The 20527-nt window shown below is 38.2% G+C and overlaps 4 protein-coding genes and 1 long non-coding RNA gene across 6 annotated transcripts; 1 reads left to right on the top strand and 4 right to left on the bottom strand.

The window, feature by feature from the left end:
• Positions 1 to 1725: 1725 nt before the first annotated feature.
• GILT1 (Gamma-interferon-inducible lysosomal thiol reductase 1) lies at positions 1726 to 4649 on the bottom strand. The gene is made up of 4 exons (XM_018000334.2): positions 4462 to 4649; positions 2609 to 2743; positions 2158 to 2517; positions 1726 to 2084 (listed from the first exon to the last, which is right to left on the bottom strand). Exons 1-4 carry the CDS (start codon positions 4519 to 4521, stop codon positions 1902 to 1904), a joined length of 738 nt encoding a protein of 245 aa, XP_017855823.1. The 5' UTR covers positions 4522 to 4649; the 3' UTR covers positions 1726 to 1901.
• Positions 4650 to 5052: 403 nt separating this feature from the next.
• Positions 5053 to 5622, bottom strand: Dpm3 (Dolichyl-phosphate mannosyltransferase subunit 3). The gene is made up of 2 exons (XM_018000335.2): positions 5369 to 5622; positions 5053 to 5308 (listed from the first exon to the last, which is right to left on the bottom strand). The coding sequence occupies exons 1-2, from the start codon at positions 5516 to 5518 to the stop codon at positions 5174 to 5176; spliced, it is 285 nt and encodes a 94-aa protein (XP_017855824.1). The 5' UTR covers positions 5519 to 5622; the 3' UTR covers positions 5053 to 5173.
• Positions 5623 to 5667: 45 nt separating this feature from the next.
• Positions 5668 to 7462, top strand: LOC149270191 (uncharacterized). Its single transcript, XR_016268597.1, has 3 exons — positions 5668 to 5780; positions 5882 to 7280; positions 7373 to 7462. It is a non-coding gene; the product is annotated as an uncharacterized LOC149270191 (long non-coding RNA).
• yellow-e3 (L-dopachrome tautomerase yellow-e3) lies at positions 5727 to 7129 on the bottom strand. Its single transcript, XM_018018878.2, has 3 exons — positions 6758 to 7129; positions 6325 to 6700; positions 5727 to 6263 (listed from the first exon to the last, which is right to left on the bottom strand). The coding sequence occupies exons 1-3, from the start codon at positions 7127 to 7129 to the stop codon at positions 5785 to 5787; spliced, it is 1227 nt and encodes a 408-aa protein (XP_017874367.1). The 3' UTR covers positions 5727 to 5784.
• A 1618-nt stretch (positions 7463 to 9080) lies between the features above and the next one.
• yellow-e (L-dopachrome tautomerase yellow-e) lies at positions 9081 to 16674 on the bottom strand. Of its 2 annotated transcripts, none has more exons than XM_018000333.2 (4): positions 16545 to 16674; positions 10279 to 10972; positions 10087 to 10219; positions 9081 to 10020 (listed from the first exon to the last, which is right to left on the bottom strand). In XM_018000333.2, the coding sequence occupies exons 1-4, from the start codon at positions 16554 to 16556 to the stop codon at positions 9234 to 9236; spliced, it is 1626 nt and encodes a 541-aa protein (XP_017855822.1). In that variant the 5' UTR covers positions 16557 to 16674; the 3' UTR covers positions 9081 to 9233. The 2 variants fall into 2 exon arrangements, with proteins under 2 accessions (XP_017855822.1, XP_089318464.1); XM_089462338.1 differs by lacking the exon at positions 16545 to 16674 and adding an exon at positions 16188 to 16520.
• Between the last annotated feature and the right edge of the window lie 3853 nt (positions 16675 to 20527).

The raw sequence follows: 20527 nt of genomic DNA, 5'->3' as shown, positions 1-20527 counted from the left end.
CCCAGCTCTGTGTGCGTGTGTGGGTGTGAGCCTGTCAGTGTAGGTGTGTGGGTGTGAGTGTAGCTGCCTCGCAGCCAATCAGATGCGCGCCCTTAGCCGAGTGACACACGAAGCGTTGCCAACTGCCGCCTGGCTGTATGCAATGACTATTGATGCCACTAGTTCTGCGTGGGTGCCGCAGCCATTTGAACGCCCAAAAATAAAATTTAGGGCCACAGGCATGCCCCGTGATAGGGGCTAAAGAGCAACCGCGCTGCTTCTGTTTCAAATTAGCAATGGGCACAGATTTATATATGTATATATCAATTGATATATGATATATATATATACGCGTGAATGACGTCTAACCCGTGGATAATTTTCTTAACTTTTCTGAACTCCTGCCGCGTGGGCTGTCTTGATGTTAACTCAATTAAATTGGCTTTGATTCACTGTATATTTGCATAAATTTATGAATACCTATATACCTATGCATGTATAAATTTATATATATACATATATATGTAGCTTGACTTGTTTACAACAATTATTTTCAATTGTTGCTAAAGCCCAACGGCTTATCGCCTGTAGAAAAATTACCTCGATAAGCAGCTGTTGCTATTGCTGTTGCTGCTGCCCCCAAACACAACACAGATCAAAATATTTGACATCAAACAGAAGCTGGTGCTACGCCCCTGCATATGCATACATATAGAGCTCTCTATCACTATTCGAAATATCTACACATGTATGTATATAAAATGGCTTATTGTGCATTTCCGCAGGGCTACCTAATTTGCTAATAAACAAATCTAAGCGTATATTAATTATATATATGTATATATGGGGTGAAGGAGCACGTCAATATACTAACACTTGATCTGATTAGTGAGAATTCTTTTCGGTAGAGAAAGAGAGAAAGAGAGAGAGAGATAATCAAACCCCTCATTTCATCTAGTATTATTTTAGCCTTATGAGGCAGCTTTGCTAGAAAGCGATGTGGGCTCTGTTCTTAAAAATTGCGTCTATCACCTCGGCCATCATCTAAAGAGAGCATTTTAACTTCGAATCGTAGAATAACACAATTCAATTCAATGTTCAAAGAAAAATAAGATACCTTAAGTTCATATTAAAATCATTATATCCTGCTTTTCGAATTTCATTGGTTCATTGTACTTCAAAGTACAAAACAATTTTTAATTCAAAGAAATTTCTAAAAATGCTAAGAATCATATGACATTGCTATAATCATAATATTAATGTCATTTCAAAGATATTCTAAATTAAGAATTATATAAAAATAATAAAAAATTGATAGATATTTTAAAGAAATTCTAAATATATATAGAGAAATTCTTCTCAATTATTTTTTCATATAATAGTTATATTATATATATATTGATAATAGTTATATTATATGAAAAAATAATTGAGGAGAATTTCTCTATTATTTTTCTTGGAATATCAGCCTTACGTTACGTTAACTACCAGCTGGCTTTATTATGATTCATCTTGCTACTACAACGCGAGTACTCAAATCTCAAAGATGGAAAATATAGATTTTAAGAATGAAACATTGTCAAATAAAAACTTGTAATACTATTAATCAAGTTAGTCAGGGAGGCAGATTAAGTCATATGCAATTTGTTCCACTTACAACTCCAATGAAAACTGCATCAAAAATTGAATTTATATAGCCACATTTTAATACATTTTCAGCACATTGATAGATAAACACAATCAAAGTCTAGTTTAAAATATATAAATCTTTAATTTTTAAAGCTCCAATTGTATTATTATTTGATAAACTTTTGCATAAATGCTAGAGCTAATTGTGGACGGATTTTAATTAAGCTGGGATGTAAAGTAATAAAGTAATATACAAATTGCGGAGATTCAAATTAGATATTCATGCCGAGCACTTAGTTGAAAAGCTGACGCATGAACCAGATGCCCAAGATGGCGCTGAGAAGGGAGCCAGTGCCAACGAGACCCATGGCGCCGTTATGTTGGGCACAGATGCGGGGCTGGGGCGCCGACACATATTTGCAGAGCGTGCCGGCAAAGTTGACCTGGGCACGCTCATTGACTTTCTTGTCGAATTGCTGCGATAGGTCAAGGGAGAATCAATTTTAGTCACTGATAAGATTGGGGAGCCTGCGGCTAGCTAGGGCCTACCTCATTGAACAGGATGGTGGGCACACTGGTCAGCGGCTCCTTTAGGCGCTGCGTGGTCTCGCCAGCCTTGCGCAGCAGGATGCTGCCATCGGTGGTGTTGGCACAGGTCTTGATGTTCTCCCAGTTGTTGACATGGTTTTCCGTAGCGCAACGCTGGCCGGGGTACACGTTGTCGGGGAAGTTCTTGCCGGCGCGCATCAGGCAGTTGATAAAGTCAAGCGTTAGCGATTCGCGGGTGTACTCCACCTGATACGAATTGGCCTGAATGTGCTCAATGGCGCAGGCATGCACCTTGTTGCCGTAGCACTCGTTGGGGCCGTGGTGGCAGGTGAAGGTCACCTCCGAGCCTTGTGTGAAAAACTGCGTGGGAAATGCAAATGGAGAATGAAGAGTTTCAGTTAGTTAGTGTGCCCGTGTGACAAATGAGGCATTGTTCCATTGACTAACTCACCTGGGATTTGCCAAAGGGCACAAATGTCAGTTCGACGAAGTCACGCAGCTCGGTCTTCATCGCCGGATACAGTTGCTCCGTAATAAACTTGGCGCTGTCCGGGCACAGGGACTCATAGTAAATGGCTACGGGCACCTGGTAAACAATGCAATACAAGTGTGAGTCAGGTGTATGCCTGTGTGTGTGGGTGTGTGTATGGGTGTGTCGTATTATGCACATGCTTCATAATGTGATGTCCATATTTTGTGCCTGCCAATTTGCATTTCTACTGCAAATGCAAAACAGTTTCGTTTGACTGAGCATGGCCAAAAATTGAATTTTGTGACTCGAACAAAAGCAAACAATGGCTTCAGGGTATGAACCAAAAAAGAACTAGGCTTCATTTGCTCTCTACGAAAGAGTATATCATAAATGGCTAACTTTATAGTCTTTATATTTCCAAAATAAATTGTTCTATAAACTTTAATCACACTAAATTAAGCTACGTTTAAGATTATCGCGTTGCCAGACTGCTAAAAATATCTCGTGATTATACTATATACATATATGTACATACATATGTATATATGTATACATGTCATGTGCAAAAAATGATAATTTGATTTAAATAATTTGTTAATTATCAATCGACCTTTAAAAAAATATAACTATGCATATGAAAATAATGGATCTAATGCTAAACAAAATTTAGTTATATAATTTTTATTTACTTATCTACCAGCAAATATATGTAAATATGTATATATAAAAATATAAATAAAATGAAGTTTAAGTCTGGGCACGCAAAAGTATATATATATATATATATATATATATATATATATATATATATATATATATATGTACATACATACATAGATGAATATATCTGCAAAAATATTTCAGCTGTATGACATTTCAAATATTATTCTTAATTATATTTCTCTTTTTTTCCAACATCTGGTTTTTATGTCTACATAAAATAAAGCTCCACAGTTTGTCATATTTCATTTAAACATATTGCAATAGACGTTGCTATTCGATAAAAACAAATGAGTCTACAATCTCATATAATTCATATATATTTTCCATAATCTTTGTGAACCTAATAACAAATTTTTAACTATAAATTGCGAAATTTTGCATGAGGCAAATTACAACTTGTCGTGACTAAGTCGACAAATGATGCGCATTAAATAAAATGTTTATTTAAAAATGCCAGCGTAGCCGCACATACACATGCACAAATAGATACAACAAACGAAATTTGCTTATAATTCCATTGTGTTCAATTTGTTTTTTTTTTTTTTTTTACCAGACAGAAGTTCTTATAGTGCTGTCTATACTGGAAGCTCATCAGTAGAACTGTTATGAGTTCCATTCTTGTGAACAGCAGCAGCAGCAAGAGCAACAACAGGTTGCCTGGAAAGGGGCTTCCAAGAGTGGCCGATGGGCAAGCAGACAGCACCGGTTCCCGCATGCATTACACTCACACATATACACACATTTAAATACAATGAAATGGAAACTGGTCGGCATTAAGAACCGGTTTTGACTCTCAAAACAAAAACAAAACAGAGAAAACTGAATTTATACAATTATTTATGCATATATGTATGTATGTGTATACACATGTGAATTAAATATTTTCCAGCTGCTGCATTTTCCATCATCAGTTCATTCAACCCATTTTATAGGGCGCGCCACTTGTTGCTGCATTTGAAATGGGCGCGAGGCTGCTTCTTTTTGATTTTTCTTTTATTTAAGACTGTCGACCCTGACCCAGTACATTACTTTTTTTGAAATCGCGAATTTCAATGCTTGCATTTTAATTTGATAGTGTGTAAGATTTGCTGTGATTATGTAACACTTACCTTAGCGGCGCTACACACAGAAACAGCCAGGCAGGCCAATAATATAATCTTGTGAGTCATGCTTCTTGATTTCTTTTTATTTTCGTTTTCCTACGGTTAACGATTTATGTTATGCTGACACGAACACAATTAAAGCGCTAGTTGTTGTGAACGTGCTGACGTCTAAGCGTGAACTGTTTCATTGCTTCGCCTCTTGGTTTGGACAGCAACAGCAGCGGCTCTACTGCTTTCCAGTCTGAGCGCGAGAGCGAACGCTCACATGCATACGTAATTAGAGTTGGGCTTGGTCCTATAGAAGTATATGTGTGTATATGCATACGCATGCATATGTGTGCATGCATATTACAGTTTACAGATCGAACGCAGCTAATGCATAGGCCAAAGCTTAGTAGAAGTGCACTAAAAAGCACCGTAACTCAATTAGAGGGGAGCTTTGTGTCTCTCTTGTTAAGGGTACAGCAGCATTGGCGCTCTCTGTGGAAAATGCTAATTAGCATAACGCAGCTAATTGGATCGTGTTGGGCTCAATTCGAATGGGAATTGAATTCATGTACTGCGTTCATGCTGCACGCAGATCTCAGGGGATAAAAGTTTGATTTACACACAAAATTTCTCTTTATATTAAATGGAATTACAGATTACAATAAATGTTTTCAGCTATAAATGTATGTACATGCAGATGTCAGTTTAATTAAAAACATTCTCTGTGGCATCAATCGCGAAACTTGAATCCCTTTGCAATCAAATCTTTACGCGCCTCCAATATCTCCAGCTGCAATTCCTTTGCAGCTGAGGGACAGTCGTTAAATGTGAAAGTGCGATACAGCACAATCCATGCGGAATATATCTAAAGGTAAATAAAAAGGGGTTAACCTGAAGTATGCCTGGAATTCTCCAAGAAACTTACACCAAAAAGAACTAGCAGCACCAGCGGTAGCAGTTGAATGTGTAGCAAATATTTGGTTGTAAATGATGTTTGCACTGTTCCCAATACAATGCTCAGGTAAGGCACTGCGAAGAGCGTTGCATAGAATAGCCAACGCTGTAGATTTGTCATGTTTAACGCTAATTATTAATACAAATATAGAAATTCCAAATAATCAACACTCCTCTAATGCAACACGTAAACAAGCGGCCGGCCTAGTGATGAACGATAAATCGATAGCAGTGAAATCGGTATTCACTTGGCCACAAACAGCTGACTGCGTGCCGTGACAAGCAGCTAATGCGAGCAAGCGAAAATGTAGTTGAAATTTAAAATGTAATTTCTAATCAATGAGTAAATTTATTAAGTTTAAAACTAATACATATTATTAAAGGTAATTAAGACTGCGCAGCGCCCACTGTGCATGGTTTATTTGCCAGCAAATCAGCTGTACGACAGCCAACAATTTGAAACTTAATCTCGTTTTCTTTCAAGGTGCCGCCCACAAAGAGATTCGGTTCACTACTCAGCGCCCATAGTTCATTCTCTCCCCTTGAGTTCAGATTGATTTTCAGGCCAGTTACAAATTTAAGCTGCTGCGGATTGTAGGCCACCGCGCGTATATCGTCTGCAGTGTAATTGGAATGCTCGTTCCAACTGATCAGAGCACCCAGACTGATGAGGCTGCAGTAGAGATTACCGCCATTGTCCATGACCTCCGATTCGCACTGGGTGCCACGCGTGCCCAGGATGCGAAAATGTTTGCTGATCGCCTTGCTCGAAGTCTGCTGCTGCCAGATGCTCTCGTTGTTGACCACGTGCAAGGGAAGGGCTATCTCATAGAAGCTATTCAGCGTGTGGAAGTACAAAAAGCGCTCTGAAATCGAAAGGAAGGATATTGTAGAGATACGTTTTCAAGATGATGTGAATGAGACAACCTGCTGCCTGACGCGGACTCAAGCTCACTGTGAAAATGCCAGCATGGGCGTTGCCAAAGCGACGCACTCCCAAGGACGGCTGCATGGACTCGTGCTCGATGCGCCAGGATTTGTCGGTGAGCGCATCAAAGACAATCAGGCCATAGCCCCAGGCATCCGCTATGTAAGCCCTGCCACCCAAGCATTTGCTCTCATCCAGATCCACGACCATCGCTGTAAAAATCGATACACTGGGCGTGTACATGTGCGGGGCCAGCATGGTACGCTGCACGAGGACATCTTTGACCAGATCGAATATCAAGACTTGTGGAGCACACAACTGCAAGGAGTTCACTTGACCCGAATCCACAACCCAAAGACGCCAGCACTCATCAATCTGTAGACGGAATAGGAATTAAAATACGTCTAAGCTTAGCTTGGAGCCTGAACTCACAAAAGTCCTGATGGCCGAAGTGATGCCCGAACAGTTGTTAGCTGACTGATGCCATTCCAGGCTGGGATAGGGCTCCAGGCGGGGATTCTCAACCACTTTATTATCAGCCGCTGCTACGGTGGCCAGCGTAAATGGCGTGCCCGTGCTCAGGCGTGGTATGGTCAGAAATGTGCGATGACGCCCCTCGTCGCCGTACTCAATGTCCAGATCGACGGGCAGGAAATGGCTATTGCTGGCCTCATCCGGTCCCAGGCTCAGATTGCTCCACCTGTGCAGCGTGTGCAGCTGCTTAATGCGCAACTGTTGGGCACTCGCATTGGCCAGGACTAGGACTAGGCCCACAGCCAACAGGACAATGCTGACACGAAACATTTGAAGAGCTCGAAAAGCAAAATGAAAATCTCGTCTTAGCTACTCAGGCGATGCTGCAACACTGAGCTGCAGCCGCAGGTAGGGCCCATGTTGGCCTGGCTAGTGTTAACAAACCCTAAAAGGGGCAAAACAGTCGAGAGCCCTATCACAGGTACACACGCACTCACACACATACACGTCGAGTTTATTGCCGTTAAATACTTGTGAGATTTATGGACACCTTTTCTCTTTCTATTTACATAGACGCATAGAACACGCACACTTCATGCCACCTGCATCCAGCCTCCTTGGCTCACAGCATGTTAATTGATTTGCCTCTCGCTCACTCCCGCACTCCCGCGCTCGCTCGCCCGGCCGCCCGCTGTCTGCCGGAAAATGCTGTCAACCCGCAATTTGAGTGTAGGCTTAACCACTTCTGAGCCAACACTCCAAAGCCATCAAAGCCAAACCGGCTGCAGTTGGTCGATCTTCGGGTATTTGGGATCGTCAGTGAACTTGCTTTTTCCACGCGCCGGAGTCTCGTGTGCCGTCACATGTTTTTTTTCTGTATCAGCGTGTTTAATTCCATGTCTTCATGCCACTTACATTCCATTTTGCAAGGAGTACTCAAATTTGTATACACCCTGTAAACAGTGAAAGTCACTGATGTATATAATATATTGTAGCAAGAGATAGAGAGATAGAGGCAAGCTTTTGTAGCTACAGCTTGAGCTTTTAGTAAACAAAATTTTGTCTTTCCGAGGGTAGTTTAACAGTTTGGAAAAATAGAAAATATTTATATAAATATATTTAAAAATATTTTTTTTATATATTTTAAAATAATTCCTACAATTTTTCTTATTTAATAATTGAAATATTTATTGTCATGAGCTTACAGAGTATCCACTAGTCAAATAGCCAAAAACTTAATCAATCTTAATTGTTTTCTTTGATGTCTAGAGCTCAGGCAGCAAGTGCTTTAAAAAGAAATTTTTGAAATTTGAATGGCCTTTCAGCTATGCACATAAAGCGGACTTTGCACGATTCCACAGCGGAATGCTTGCGATTCTCAACCAGTTTAAGGCTTGAAGAGAGCGGAAGTTGCTTCAAAACAAATTAACAATTTATTTCTCTTAGGAATTTAATGTCATTAAAGTTTTGGAAACGTTTAAAATTATGGCCTACTCGATCAATCAATTTACGAATCGGCTGCATTTTTTGCACTTATTTTGTATCAATTAAGTCGAGCCAAAGACCAAAACCAAATGAAACTTAAGTTCAGATTAGCCAAGCAGAACCAAGCCACCATAAGCGAGAAATCGCCCGAAAGCGTTGCCTAAGATAGAAACAAACAAAATATAATAAAAACACAATTTCATTTGAGAACTGGTTAAGCCGTCGTTTTATGGCTCATTAAAGTCGGCTTTGAGAGCGCCAGAGTTCAACTTGTCAGAAACTGTAACTTAATTATGTAATTAAAAATTTGTTTAATCAATTCATTATTACTTTAACTGGCAGCTGTTAGTCAGATATATAGTCAAACATTCAATTAACAGCAAAATTGAAAAGGTTTTTAGATAGTTGAACTAATTGTAGTTAAATACTTTGAAGCAAATGTCAAAGTCGTGTTTCGGCTATTTAACTTCTTTGACATTCACAACTATCTATAAATTGGGTTCATACTGAAGTCTAACTTTTTTTAGAATCTGTTTAGGATCAGTTTACAACATTCTATAATCAGTTAATTATCTTTGATATTAATATCACGAGAATACATTATAAATTTCCAACTTTAGTTAGTGTCCTAAGAAACTATGAAATTTGTAGAAAAATAAATAGTGCAACTCTTCTATGTATTTCCTTTAAGAATTTTTTCTAGTATTCCTCTAAGTATTTCTAAGAAATCAGTAAAATTTGTGTTTTTTTTTTTTTATATTTATATATGTATATGTATATTTGTTCAATGACATGAAAAGGACATGTTCTTGGATTAACAACCAATTATTATAGAAAATCATAAAATATTTACAAACAAATAAAAAGAGAGGCGGAAACCAAAAATAAAATAAATTAAACAAAATATTTACAGAAATACAAAAGAATATACAAATACAAAATAATCCGTTTAGGGATAGTAGAAGCCACTGTGGCGAAGGCTTTGAGGGTAGGGCGTGGGCGCTGCTGCAGGCGTGGTCACGGGGCTGCTCACCAGGGTGTCCAGATAGGAACGCTGATAGTTGTCACGTGTCGCCTTGCTGGGCGGAAAGGCCTCGCCCTGATTGAGCGCCGTGAATGGATTGCGTAGGCCATAGTTGACAAAGCCCGTATTCTCGAACTTGTACGGCGTCTTGGTGGTCAGGGGCGTGCCGAAGGCCGGACTGGTAAAGTACGTTTGCAGCGCATTCCTGTTCGCCTGCGAGTGCACGTGGATGTTCGTGTGTGCTGGAGCGTTGTACAGGCTGTAGTGGAGCAGGCTATTGTGAGCTGGGGCTGTGGGTAAAGGCAGGGAATGGCCTAGCAAGGGACTCTTGAGAGTTTGGCCCTTGACCTGTGGCAGTTCGATGCGTAGGATGCGATTATTATACTCGTTCGGATTGAGGTTCTTGAGGAAGAAGCGATGGAACTTCGAGGATATGGCATAGACGACGCCCGGCTCAGCCCGTGTCGTGGTCAGGTCCGCCACAAACTGCAGCCGGTCGACATCTTGGGCTAGGACAGCTTGCTGATTGGTCGCCGGATTCCAGGAGGCAATGGCCGTCTCAGTGAGCGGACTAAAGATCAGGCTGCTGTCATAAGGGGACACCGCCAAGCCAATGCCCTGCGACGACTTCTTGCCCACCAGCTTGACGTCCAGCATTTGGCCATTGGGCAGCGGTCCACTGCGCAGCACGTCCTTGTGCACCGAGAAGACGCTGGGAGAGATGGGAGTATACAGATATACATATATAGATTCCATATACCTAGATAGACTCATTTACCGATCTGTGGCCAGTGGCTGGAAGTATACAATGCCCTTTTTCTCATCGAATGTCAGACCCACAACGCCGTCCATCAGCACAAAGCGATCGTTGAGTATCTCGGATTGCGCAAAGTCCGGATCCGGATACATGGCTACGATTGACACACATATAAAACAAGTTCACACTTTTATCTTTGATTTGGATTTGTACCTGGATGCGAGACACGCCAGGTGACATCCTTGCCGCTGTCGTACACAATAATGCCCGGTTCTACGGTATCCGTGATGTAGATGAACACGTCGTCACAGGACGTGGCCGTCGTCTCATCGATGACCATGTTGGTGAACAGGGTCTCACCGCGCAGCACTTCGGGCGGGAAGTCAATGCGACGCACGACGCGATCCGTGCTCAGGTCGACAACGAGTATCTTGGGCGGGCAGGTGGGCTCGTAATCCTCCAGGGAACGCGAGATGCCCGCATCGAGCATCCACAGGCGATTGCAGGAGTCGATGCGCAGGCGATAAACCGAGGTGAGAATCAAATCGCTGCAGTTGAAGTTCGTGCGCGCTGTGTTCGAGAAGGACCAGTCGGGGAATGCCTGCAGCGTGGGTGAGTCCCCGATCTTGTCCTTTGGCACCCAGCTGACAGTCGATGGCACGCCCGAGAACAGCTTCGGCGTGGCCACAAAAATGCGATCAGCCGTGACGGCAATGCCCGTGATGAGCACATTTTCCGGATTATAAAAGTTCGTATCGCCGGCCCGCATCTGCTTTGGAAAGTTGTAGCGCAGCAGCTTCCATTGCTTCATCACCTGCAGGCCAGATGACTGGGCGCCACCAGGCAGCTGACAGAGCAGCCAGCAGAGCACAGTGGCCAGCAGAAAGCGTTGCATGGCGAATCCCAGCTAAATGAGGGGGAAGCAAATTAGGCAATCGCATTCATATAAACTCAATTAATTAGCCATAAACAACTCGAAATCGTGAAAATGAATACACTCGCAATTCAATTCATTTTAGCCAACTTGATGTGGCCAATAAACAAACTAGTAAATGATTCACGCTGGAAATTTCAATAAATCAATCATTTAATATGCCCATCCACACCAAATCTATGTTAATTGTAAGCAAATAATTAAAGATTTCTCAATAATTTGAAATTAACTAACATGAAATTGAAGCGAGTTAAATTTTATTGTTTTATTTATGCAAATATTTTATGGGGCTTTTATTAGGTATTTTTAATTGAAAAGTGATTTCTGACGATAAATTGATATAAGGGAATAAATTAAAAATAACTTTTTTTTTCTAAGAAAAAATAAGTATATATTTCTATAAGCCAAGGGATTTCTTACGTGATTGTAAATTGAGAATAAGTGGCCTTTAGTCGGCACTTATCAAAGCATAATTAAATATTATCATTTATTAAATTTAAAATTTTATATTATATAAAAAAATAATACTGATATTATTTATTAAAAGTTTTTACAAATTTAGAGAAAATGCTCGAGGTAGTGTAAATTCGTAGTATTTTTTGAGATACATTTAAAAATCGAAGTCAAACTATCAGTTATCAGCGACAATATAGAATATATATTTGGCCGACTACATATACATATGTTGTTTTTTATAGTACATATATTATATATTTTGTTATGAAAGTATATATATTCTTTGTAGTATACAAAAGTATATACTGTATTTAATGTTTCAAATATGGCTGCAGTAATACGGCGGATCAGGTGCACACGGCTTTATTAGCCATCTTGTTACCCTGATTTAAAATCTCTGAACTACATAGGGCCAGCCACGCCTTCTTCTGTCTGTGACAGACATGTTCGATAAACGATTACACTCTGAATTACCATTCAATGGGAATGTGTTGAGCTGATAGACTGTTCTCATTAAAAGTTTGCCAGATGAATGCCATCTATCAAAGACTTAATTAAATCGAACTTAAGTCGATGCATAGCTAATGCTAATTTCAATTATAAACCCATTCAATACATGAAGTATAGTTTACTGGATTACTCAGGATTGCATATATAAATCATTTAATATATGCAATGTCATTTCTTGCCCTTTGTTAACAGATTTATATATTGTTGTTATATATTATAGTATATGGAGCCAATTGCGGGCATTGCAGATTACAATTGAAGTTGTCAAGATATTGTATTCAAATGGCGCTTGTCTATTGCTTAGCCTTGTTAATAGCTGGTCTCGCATGCGCAGCTGTGATTGCGATCAAGACGGAGCTCTATGATTAAGATTGAGCAGCTGTTGCTGAGGCGAAATATATGTATATATAATGAATATTACACACACATACTTAGAGTGCTCTATATCATATGCATATGGGATTTACTACGAGGGTTGTCGTTTATATTGTTAGGCCGGTGGGAATGCTATTTAAATTGGTTCTATCTCAGAATTTATATCAGGTGAATGTATCTCTACTTCTATTTATAATTCACAGCTCTTAAGTTCCCATAGCAATTCCCATGATATTTCATATACGCATATGTCGAGCCACTGCAGCACCACATCTGGAGAGACCTTCGCGAAATCCTGCGGCGCTTGACAGCAATATTTGCTTGCAATTACTTTGAGCGTTTTTCTTGTGAGTTTTGGTCCAGCTCAACAGCAATTGATAGATGTCACACATTGATTGATGCTCTTTTAACTACAGAAACCAGTTTCATGTTTGCAAAAACTGAGCACAGAAAATTTGATTAATACAATTTCAATGATATGCGACTTGTTGGCTAGCACAAGATATATATTCTATATAAATATTTTAAATAATGGAGATGCCTTCTAAATTATGATAATTCAAATCAAGAATAGCATTAAAAAATCCACTTATTTGTCAGCTTGTTTTTGTATTCAGAGGCAAACAAAAAGAGAACAGGAATAGAAATGAAGAACTAGCTCATTGATAAGAGTAAATTTGTTGTTTAATATTTTTTCTCTCTTTCAAGCTCTTTCTTTCCAAATACAAACAAAGCTCTGCTTCCAAGTAAATGGCCAGCCAATCATCATTAGCCACACTCAATAACTCAATATGCCCATTCAGAAATTCACACGCAATATAAGGCAAGCCAACACCTGCTGGTCATTAAAAGTTTGGAGTCGACCCTCGTGCATAACGTGCATGGCATGCGCAAGAGTTGAGCATAAATTTTGCTGACAGTTCGTTTTGCTAGACACTCTTTGGTTTGGCAGCTAAACTAAGTAAAGGCAAAGCTTTATCAAATTGACAAACTAAGTTTTATTTCTCGTTTCACCTAATCAATTATATATTTGATTTATCGCTAACTGTTGTCTAGCCCACACGCACACACACACACAGAGACATACACGCACAACATGCTTATAATATTTTGGTAATTTTTCTAGTTTTCACTTTCTTTTACGCTTGACGCTATCTGAAGATAAGCTAATCAAAACTAGTTTAAAACTGTCTCGTGCGAAAACTTGATATAAATTATGTAAAAGATGTCAACAGTTAATATAAAAAATAAAGAAAATTTCTACTCTTTTTTTTTTTATTTATATAATTAAGAATTATGCAATGCACAGCGGAAATGCGAACAATTTCATGTTTTATGTTCACAATGAAAATTGTAAATAAAATAAGTCATAATAATCGCTGTCCCGCCTGACATTGGACAGCAAATTAGGCCTGCTGTCAAGAGTTGGCCTTCAGGGGGTTTTGATGACAGCCGGTTAACAAGATAGCGCCATAAAAGCGAAAGGGCTTACAATGCGCATACGTCATACGGCTGTCTCTTCTACAACAATAAATGGCATAATTCATGTGTTGCATGTCTGAAGTTTTCATTTTAAAATTTGTAAATTGTTTGATTGTTACAAAAATGAAATAAAATTCATCGCAAACTTGTTTGCTGAACTCGTAACCGGCATTCGTTATAGTTATAATCTTGTATAAGCCTGCCAGCTAAACAGCCAGCGAGCAAAGGCTAACACAGAGACAGAGACAGTGAGAGAGGGAGAGGGAGAGAGAGAGGAGGGGTCGAATATTGCATTTATACTTTCAATAATAAATACAATACTTTACTTTACTGCCGGAACTCTTAACACACATTTGATCAATAAGCTATAAATTTATATATGTAATGTAGGCTTATTCCCGAGCGTCTCAGCTTGTTAGCCCAAGACACACAGAGCCACAGAAACAGAGACCAAATTGAGCTCAACTATTTCTTGCAGCACTTGCCACACGACAGCTAACTAGAGTCGAGCTCCCTCTTGCCTTCTCCCTCCCTCTCTCTCTCTGTCTCTCTCTCTCTCTCATGTCTTATCTGTAGACATTCTCACGCGTTGCACAATGGCGCAGACATGCAGATAGATGTGGCAGACAATGTGGCAAACTGTTTAATTGCTGCAACTGGAGCATTCTATATGCATATAGCGCCATGTGAGAACATAAATATGAATCACTGGATTTTTTCTTGTTGTCTCTATCACTTCAGTTTTTAATTAAGTTTTGAATTTGATCTAATTAAGGGTCGCACGGAAGCGCCATCGTTACCAAATTAACACGTGATTGCAATAAAAATTGCCAGCCACAAAGTTGAACTCAGAGGCCAAACGTGATGAAGCTGCTTCCTCATAAAGCGAGCAGAGCCATAAATGTAAACGCTAGTCTTATGGTAGATATAAAAGACGGTGTATAAGTCATATATATGTGTTTATATTGGATTTGATGAAAGTTTGAAGTGAAAAATTGAGTTTTTAATTCAAATTTGCTTTGAGTGGCTTTAACATGACAATGATATATCGAGATGTTTATTGTGTACAATGGTAAAGTGAGAATACTACGCAGAATGTTTATAGACACTAACCCTTTCTGGGGTATTTTTAACAAAGGAAAGTGCATTTCATATTCATTTTAAGTTTTGGGTGTCTTGGGATTTAATAAACCCATTACATTTACTAAAGATCTGAGAGGGCATCTGAATAAGTCAAAAATGAGAAGCATGATCTAGTAAGAGAACTACCAAAATAAAATGCTCTCCGCTGATATATGTTTGAGTGTGTACCATAAGAAAATCGACTAAAGTCAAATTATATTTTATGCAATATATTTAGCTTGAAAAATATTATTTCACAGATTTGAGCTCTAAATCTTTACTGTATCATCAGAAAGTTAAAAAATATGCTTAGCTAGAAATCGGGTTTGTCTCGAGCTCGAGTTTAATGAACTAAACTTGATCAATAATCAATAAATTTCAGCTATTATGAACTAATTAATTATTGATTCAATTTTTGGCTGCATATTTTTCAGAAGATTTAAAATTGTCAATAAAAAAGCTATATAACTTAGATCATTAGGTTTCTCTGAGCAACTGGATTGGTTTACGATTGGATTAATACAATCAAATACAACCAGTTTTTCATACTGACATATAAAATTAATTTTATCATACTATAATAATAATATAATTAATATAATTATTATATGTTATATAGCAGCCAATATGATAATGTCAAGGAAACCTGTTTAGCCAGACAATAGCAGATGAGTAAATGGATTAATTGATTGTATAGATTTAGAACACATATATATGGCTTATGGCAGAGAGACATGGCTAAATTTTTGCCCTTACAGAATTGAATTGAATTGAATTGAATATATATATATATATATATATATATATATATATATATATATATATATATATATATGGTAGACACACGCTGCTATATATGTGTGAATGTGTATGCCCTTGCAGAATTTATATATTCGCAAGACAATTACTTTAGATTCTACATTCAATATATATACTATATACTCTGATATAGCTGTTTCACACACATACACCCAGCAAGATATAGCCAAGTTTGGATGCCAACACGATCTCGATTCACACTTGGCGCTGGCGATCGATTGGCAAAAGCAAAAGCAAAAGCAAACAACACGCGTTGCTGGCCAACTTAATTAACAGAGTTCTTTTTGTTTTGGCCACGCAAGAAGTGCAACACGGCAGCCGGTGTGCACTTTTGGCCAATTGCTAAACAAGGCTATTGGCCAACAGCATACCCTTGGCTATGGATAGCTTAATTGCATATACGTATCTATTTAGATGTGCATACATATATACATTTGTTGCAATCGATATCCGCGGCTCTTGTAGAATGCAATACGGATATGGTGAGAGTCGTTGGGAGTTTGGCTATGGCTCGCACACTGAGCCGCACACACTGTGGCAATTTCGATTCAAATGCACAATACACCGCACTGCACACTTCAACACAGAGACGCATGCCAATTGCCACTTTAACCGTTGAAGACCGTGCCCCGTGCCACAGCCGAGAAATGCATTCGCGTTCGTTGCCTAAGTCTTTTGTTTTGCTGGCCAATTTGTTAGCGGTTAGCGGCTAGCGATTGCTGGTTGGCGGTTAACGGTTGGCGTTTTAGCATTTAGAGGTTTTCCCCTGGCATTAGCTTACTTTGAGGCACATTCAGCGGGCTATACGAATTCGCTTTATCTGATTTTTTTCGTGCTGTTCGCGACACGTCCAAGCGTTGCGATTGCCGTTTTGCGACTGCGCTCGTATCACAAGCGCACCGAATTTTATAAGAGCTTTTTTTTTTCTTCAAAACTCAAATATCAAACAGCAAAGCTGCACGTTCAGGTGTCGAAGCAGAAGTATACCCTATAGGGTGCATATACTATATATGCGGCATTGCTTGTGATGCTAAAACTGGCCTTAATTAAGTGTTTATTATTTTGTATAGATATTAATTTGAATATTTATTACAGCTGGAAGTTGCTGTTTGTCAATGCGAAATTAATTTAAGTAATATTTTTAGTTCAATTACTCAAAATAGAATTGTATTCACAAATATTATAATGGAAATATATCTGGGAATTTATTTTATTTTCTCTAAAGGCAAGTAAATGCCTTCATTATTAAAACTTATTGTATTTATTTATGTACTTGTATTTATATTAAATGCATACTATTTTTCAAAAGTTGTTGAATCATACCTTGAGCTATCTGCTTTAAATATATAAATATCACAATGATATTTATAAATATATTTATTTACTTAACATTCAATGTTGTTAAATATAAAACAAAAACTTGGACTTAAAAGAAACTAAATTGAATTATTAACTTAACTTTAACATTGAATTTGTATTATTTTTAATTTAATTAGTGTTTTGTTGCGAAATGCAATTCGCATAAAAGAACGAAAGAAATTTCAAGTTCAGGTTTTTATGGGAACACATTTGATGACCTTTTACGTTTAGTCAGGGAGACGTTTTCTTTTGTTCAATTTCCTGTTTGAATGGGGCAAAATGAAAAAAGAAAAAACGTACTTGAATGAAACATATATACGTATGTATGTATACATATAAAATGTACATATATGTATATTATAAGATGAGACTTTTTAAATATACAAATCCGAATTTTAAGCATTATTGTCTCTGCTTTGAAGCCTGGAGAATTTATAGATGTTTGATTATTGGAGTTGGCGGAAATGATAAAAGGTATATGTTAAGTCATATACATACTTATAGACTTTTTAGTCAACTCTTGATCTTCGAGAGTCACAGATATATCTGTTAGTCGAAGAGCAAGTTCAAGGAATATAAAAAAGAAAATAGAAAATAATATGAAAATATATATAACATATTTGACACTATATGCCCATTGCATGTCTACCTCACAGGGTATATCATGATAAACGGCGGGGCAATGTCGGGCGCCATAAAAACCGCCTAAACTTCAAGTTGCAGTGGCAACTCCGTGCTCTTATATTTGTTGACACGGCTATTAATCATACGCTCTGTTGGCCAGTATGCAAAATTGCAGCTACTTTTAACTCAGCTAAGCTCTCAGCTGACAGCACATCTTCCGCAAATTTGCATGCAACTAGTGTGTGTGTGTGTGTCTGCGCATGTGTAAGTGTGAGCGTGTGCGTAACTAGTTTATTTAGCTAACTTGCATTTACAAGTTCATTATCGCAATTTGGCAATCAAAGCTCAATTCTGTCTGTTTGAACTTCTTGATAATCGATATTTGTGTTTATATATCTAGCCAATCTGGTAAAGCAAATTAAGCCTACACGTCAGGCAGCTGTATGGCATACAAGTTAAACGAGCTTCGCAAAATTATATCGAGCGTTTATTATTATTTTATTTTAATTATGTTAAATTAATATATTTTTTTTATATATATATTTTAAATGTTTTTGTGTTCTGCTTTGGAATGCGGCGCACTTAGTCCAGAAAAACAAAAATAAATATTGAAACCAGTTTATCTTTTTAAAGGAGGACTTCTGATGATGCACATCTCTCAGCAGCAATAAATGCGGTCAATAAATGTGCTGGATTTTGTAAACATGACAGCTTAGGGCACAATTAAAGCAATTAATTAGCTTTATATAGAGCTGACATTAGGCAAGTAATTAAATGTAATACAGCAAGTTAGTTAAGCAGTCTGTGTAGGGACTTGAAAGCAAAGCTTTCGAATTTATATATGACATACGATATATGACACTGTGGCTGTGCTTTAAAATGTTATGTTGTGTTAGCTATTAAGTATGATATATGCATATATAAACAAAAAATATTTCATTTTAATTTGACTTAATTTGCATGCATAAATTATTTCAACTAAAATTGTTGATAAATAAGGGATTAGACTTTAGGAAATTTGATATAAAATAACTTGGGAGGTAAATTTATTAAAAGATGCTAGATTTACTAACCTAAAACTCAGGAATAAATATTTTCTTATTGCTTCGCTAATCCTTTATCCAGTTAGGAACAATATTTAAATAACTTTTTTTTTTTTTTTTTGGTAACTAATGAAAAATTTTATGATTTGATGTCAATGACTTTTGATTCAGTTGAGAGAATTTCCAAAATTTATATAACAATTAAATATTACTTATTTGAATAACAAAATACGATAATAAAAGCTTTGTGCAAAAATAATGTAAACAACTTTGCAAATAATTAAAAAAAAAACGTTTTGAGCCCGTTAAAAATGCTTATAAACATATTTATCATATGCTAATTTGATATTAAAAACCGTGAACTGTAACGAACCTATAAATGGTTTAGACACAAATCCTCAGGCAGGTGTACAGCGGCTGGATGTCGTAATAGTTGCGGGACATGTGCAGCGATTGAGATTGGTGAAAGCCCAATCAGAGCCTGGCTGGCCGGCAACAACAACTTGTTTGCCCAGAGTGGAGGCAAACCCAAATTGACAGCCGAAAATAACGAAATACATGTTGAAATCGAAAGTAAGAGAGTCCAGCCCACCAATATAAACAATATTTATATAGTATATATACTATATATGCATTATGTGTTAAGTGCAGATCTTAAAGAGCTTTTAATTGCCGCTTTTGCTAGGTTCTGTGATGTATTTGATGTGGACAGCTGCAGCTAATGCGCAAAAGGGGTTATGCAAAAAAAAAAAGGCCAAAAGAAAACATTAAAAATAAAAAGCAATTGTTGCGGCCACTAAAAATACATAGTAACAACAGCAGCAGCAGCAGCAGCAACGTGAGCAACCAGAGCAACGACAACGACATTTAAACTGGTTTACGGCGCCAGAATTAGCCAAGCTGCTAAAGTCACAGCAGCTCTTGTGGATTTTTTGGGCACTAGTCTCAGCATGTAGCACGTTAGCTTTGGTTGCATGAATCAGACACACACACACACACATGCATGCATGCAGCGTGTGTCTTTTCGGCATGTTCAACTCTAGCATGTACAGACATTCCCGAAAAGTTCATCTGGTTGGGCTTTAATTGGCTAAATGCATTCACTTCACCTATAGTTGGCTATATGACGATATAGCTATATATAGATATACATATATGCATATATACATATACCCAATATCTGGTATTTAGAACTGAATGAGTGCTGCCAAAGTGGCCAAAGTCAAGGTTTGGCTTATCCGGTATTTGTCTATGGTAATTGGCCATATGATATAATGCCGTAACTCAAGCTGCATGAAATTCGACTAGTGCTTTCTGCACTTGACCGTAACATGGTTAGGATTACGATGGCGATGATGATTACCGTTACGCTTACGACATCTGAGCTGGAGCCGAAGGTGGAGCTGGCGTTGTAGGTGGCATAGCCCTATTGCCGCTGGCCGCTTCCCGCTTCCCGCTTGCCGCTTTCCGCTGCCCGTTGCTGTTGTCAGTTCTCCTTTCACAACGACAGCGGCAATGCCCTCAAAAGTCGCTCATTAGCTGTTGGCTATTTCGAAAGTCAACCAATTTATAGAGAGACCAACAAGAAAAAGATAAAAATAAAACTACAAATAAAATATAATCAAGTAAAAATGCCAAGTCCATGTGAGCCCAGACACTCTAGGCCTGCGCCCAAGCCCAATCGAATGATGTGTTGACGATTCGATGCGATATTAGTAAACGCTCCAGTCGAGAGACG

The sequence above is a fragment of the Drosophila arizonae genome, chromosome 2, assembly GCF_054131065.1.
Source record: "Drosophila arizonae isolate 15081-1271.41 chromosome 2, UAZ_ARI_1.0, whole genome shotgun sequence".
NCBI lineage: Eukaryota > Metazoa > Arthropoda > Insecta > Diptera > Drosophilidae > Drosophila > Drosophila arizonae.
This window is presented reverse-complemented; position numbering and strand designations above follow the sequence as displayed.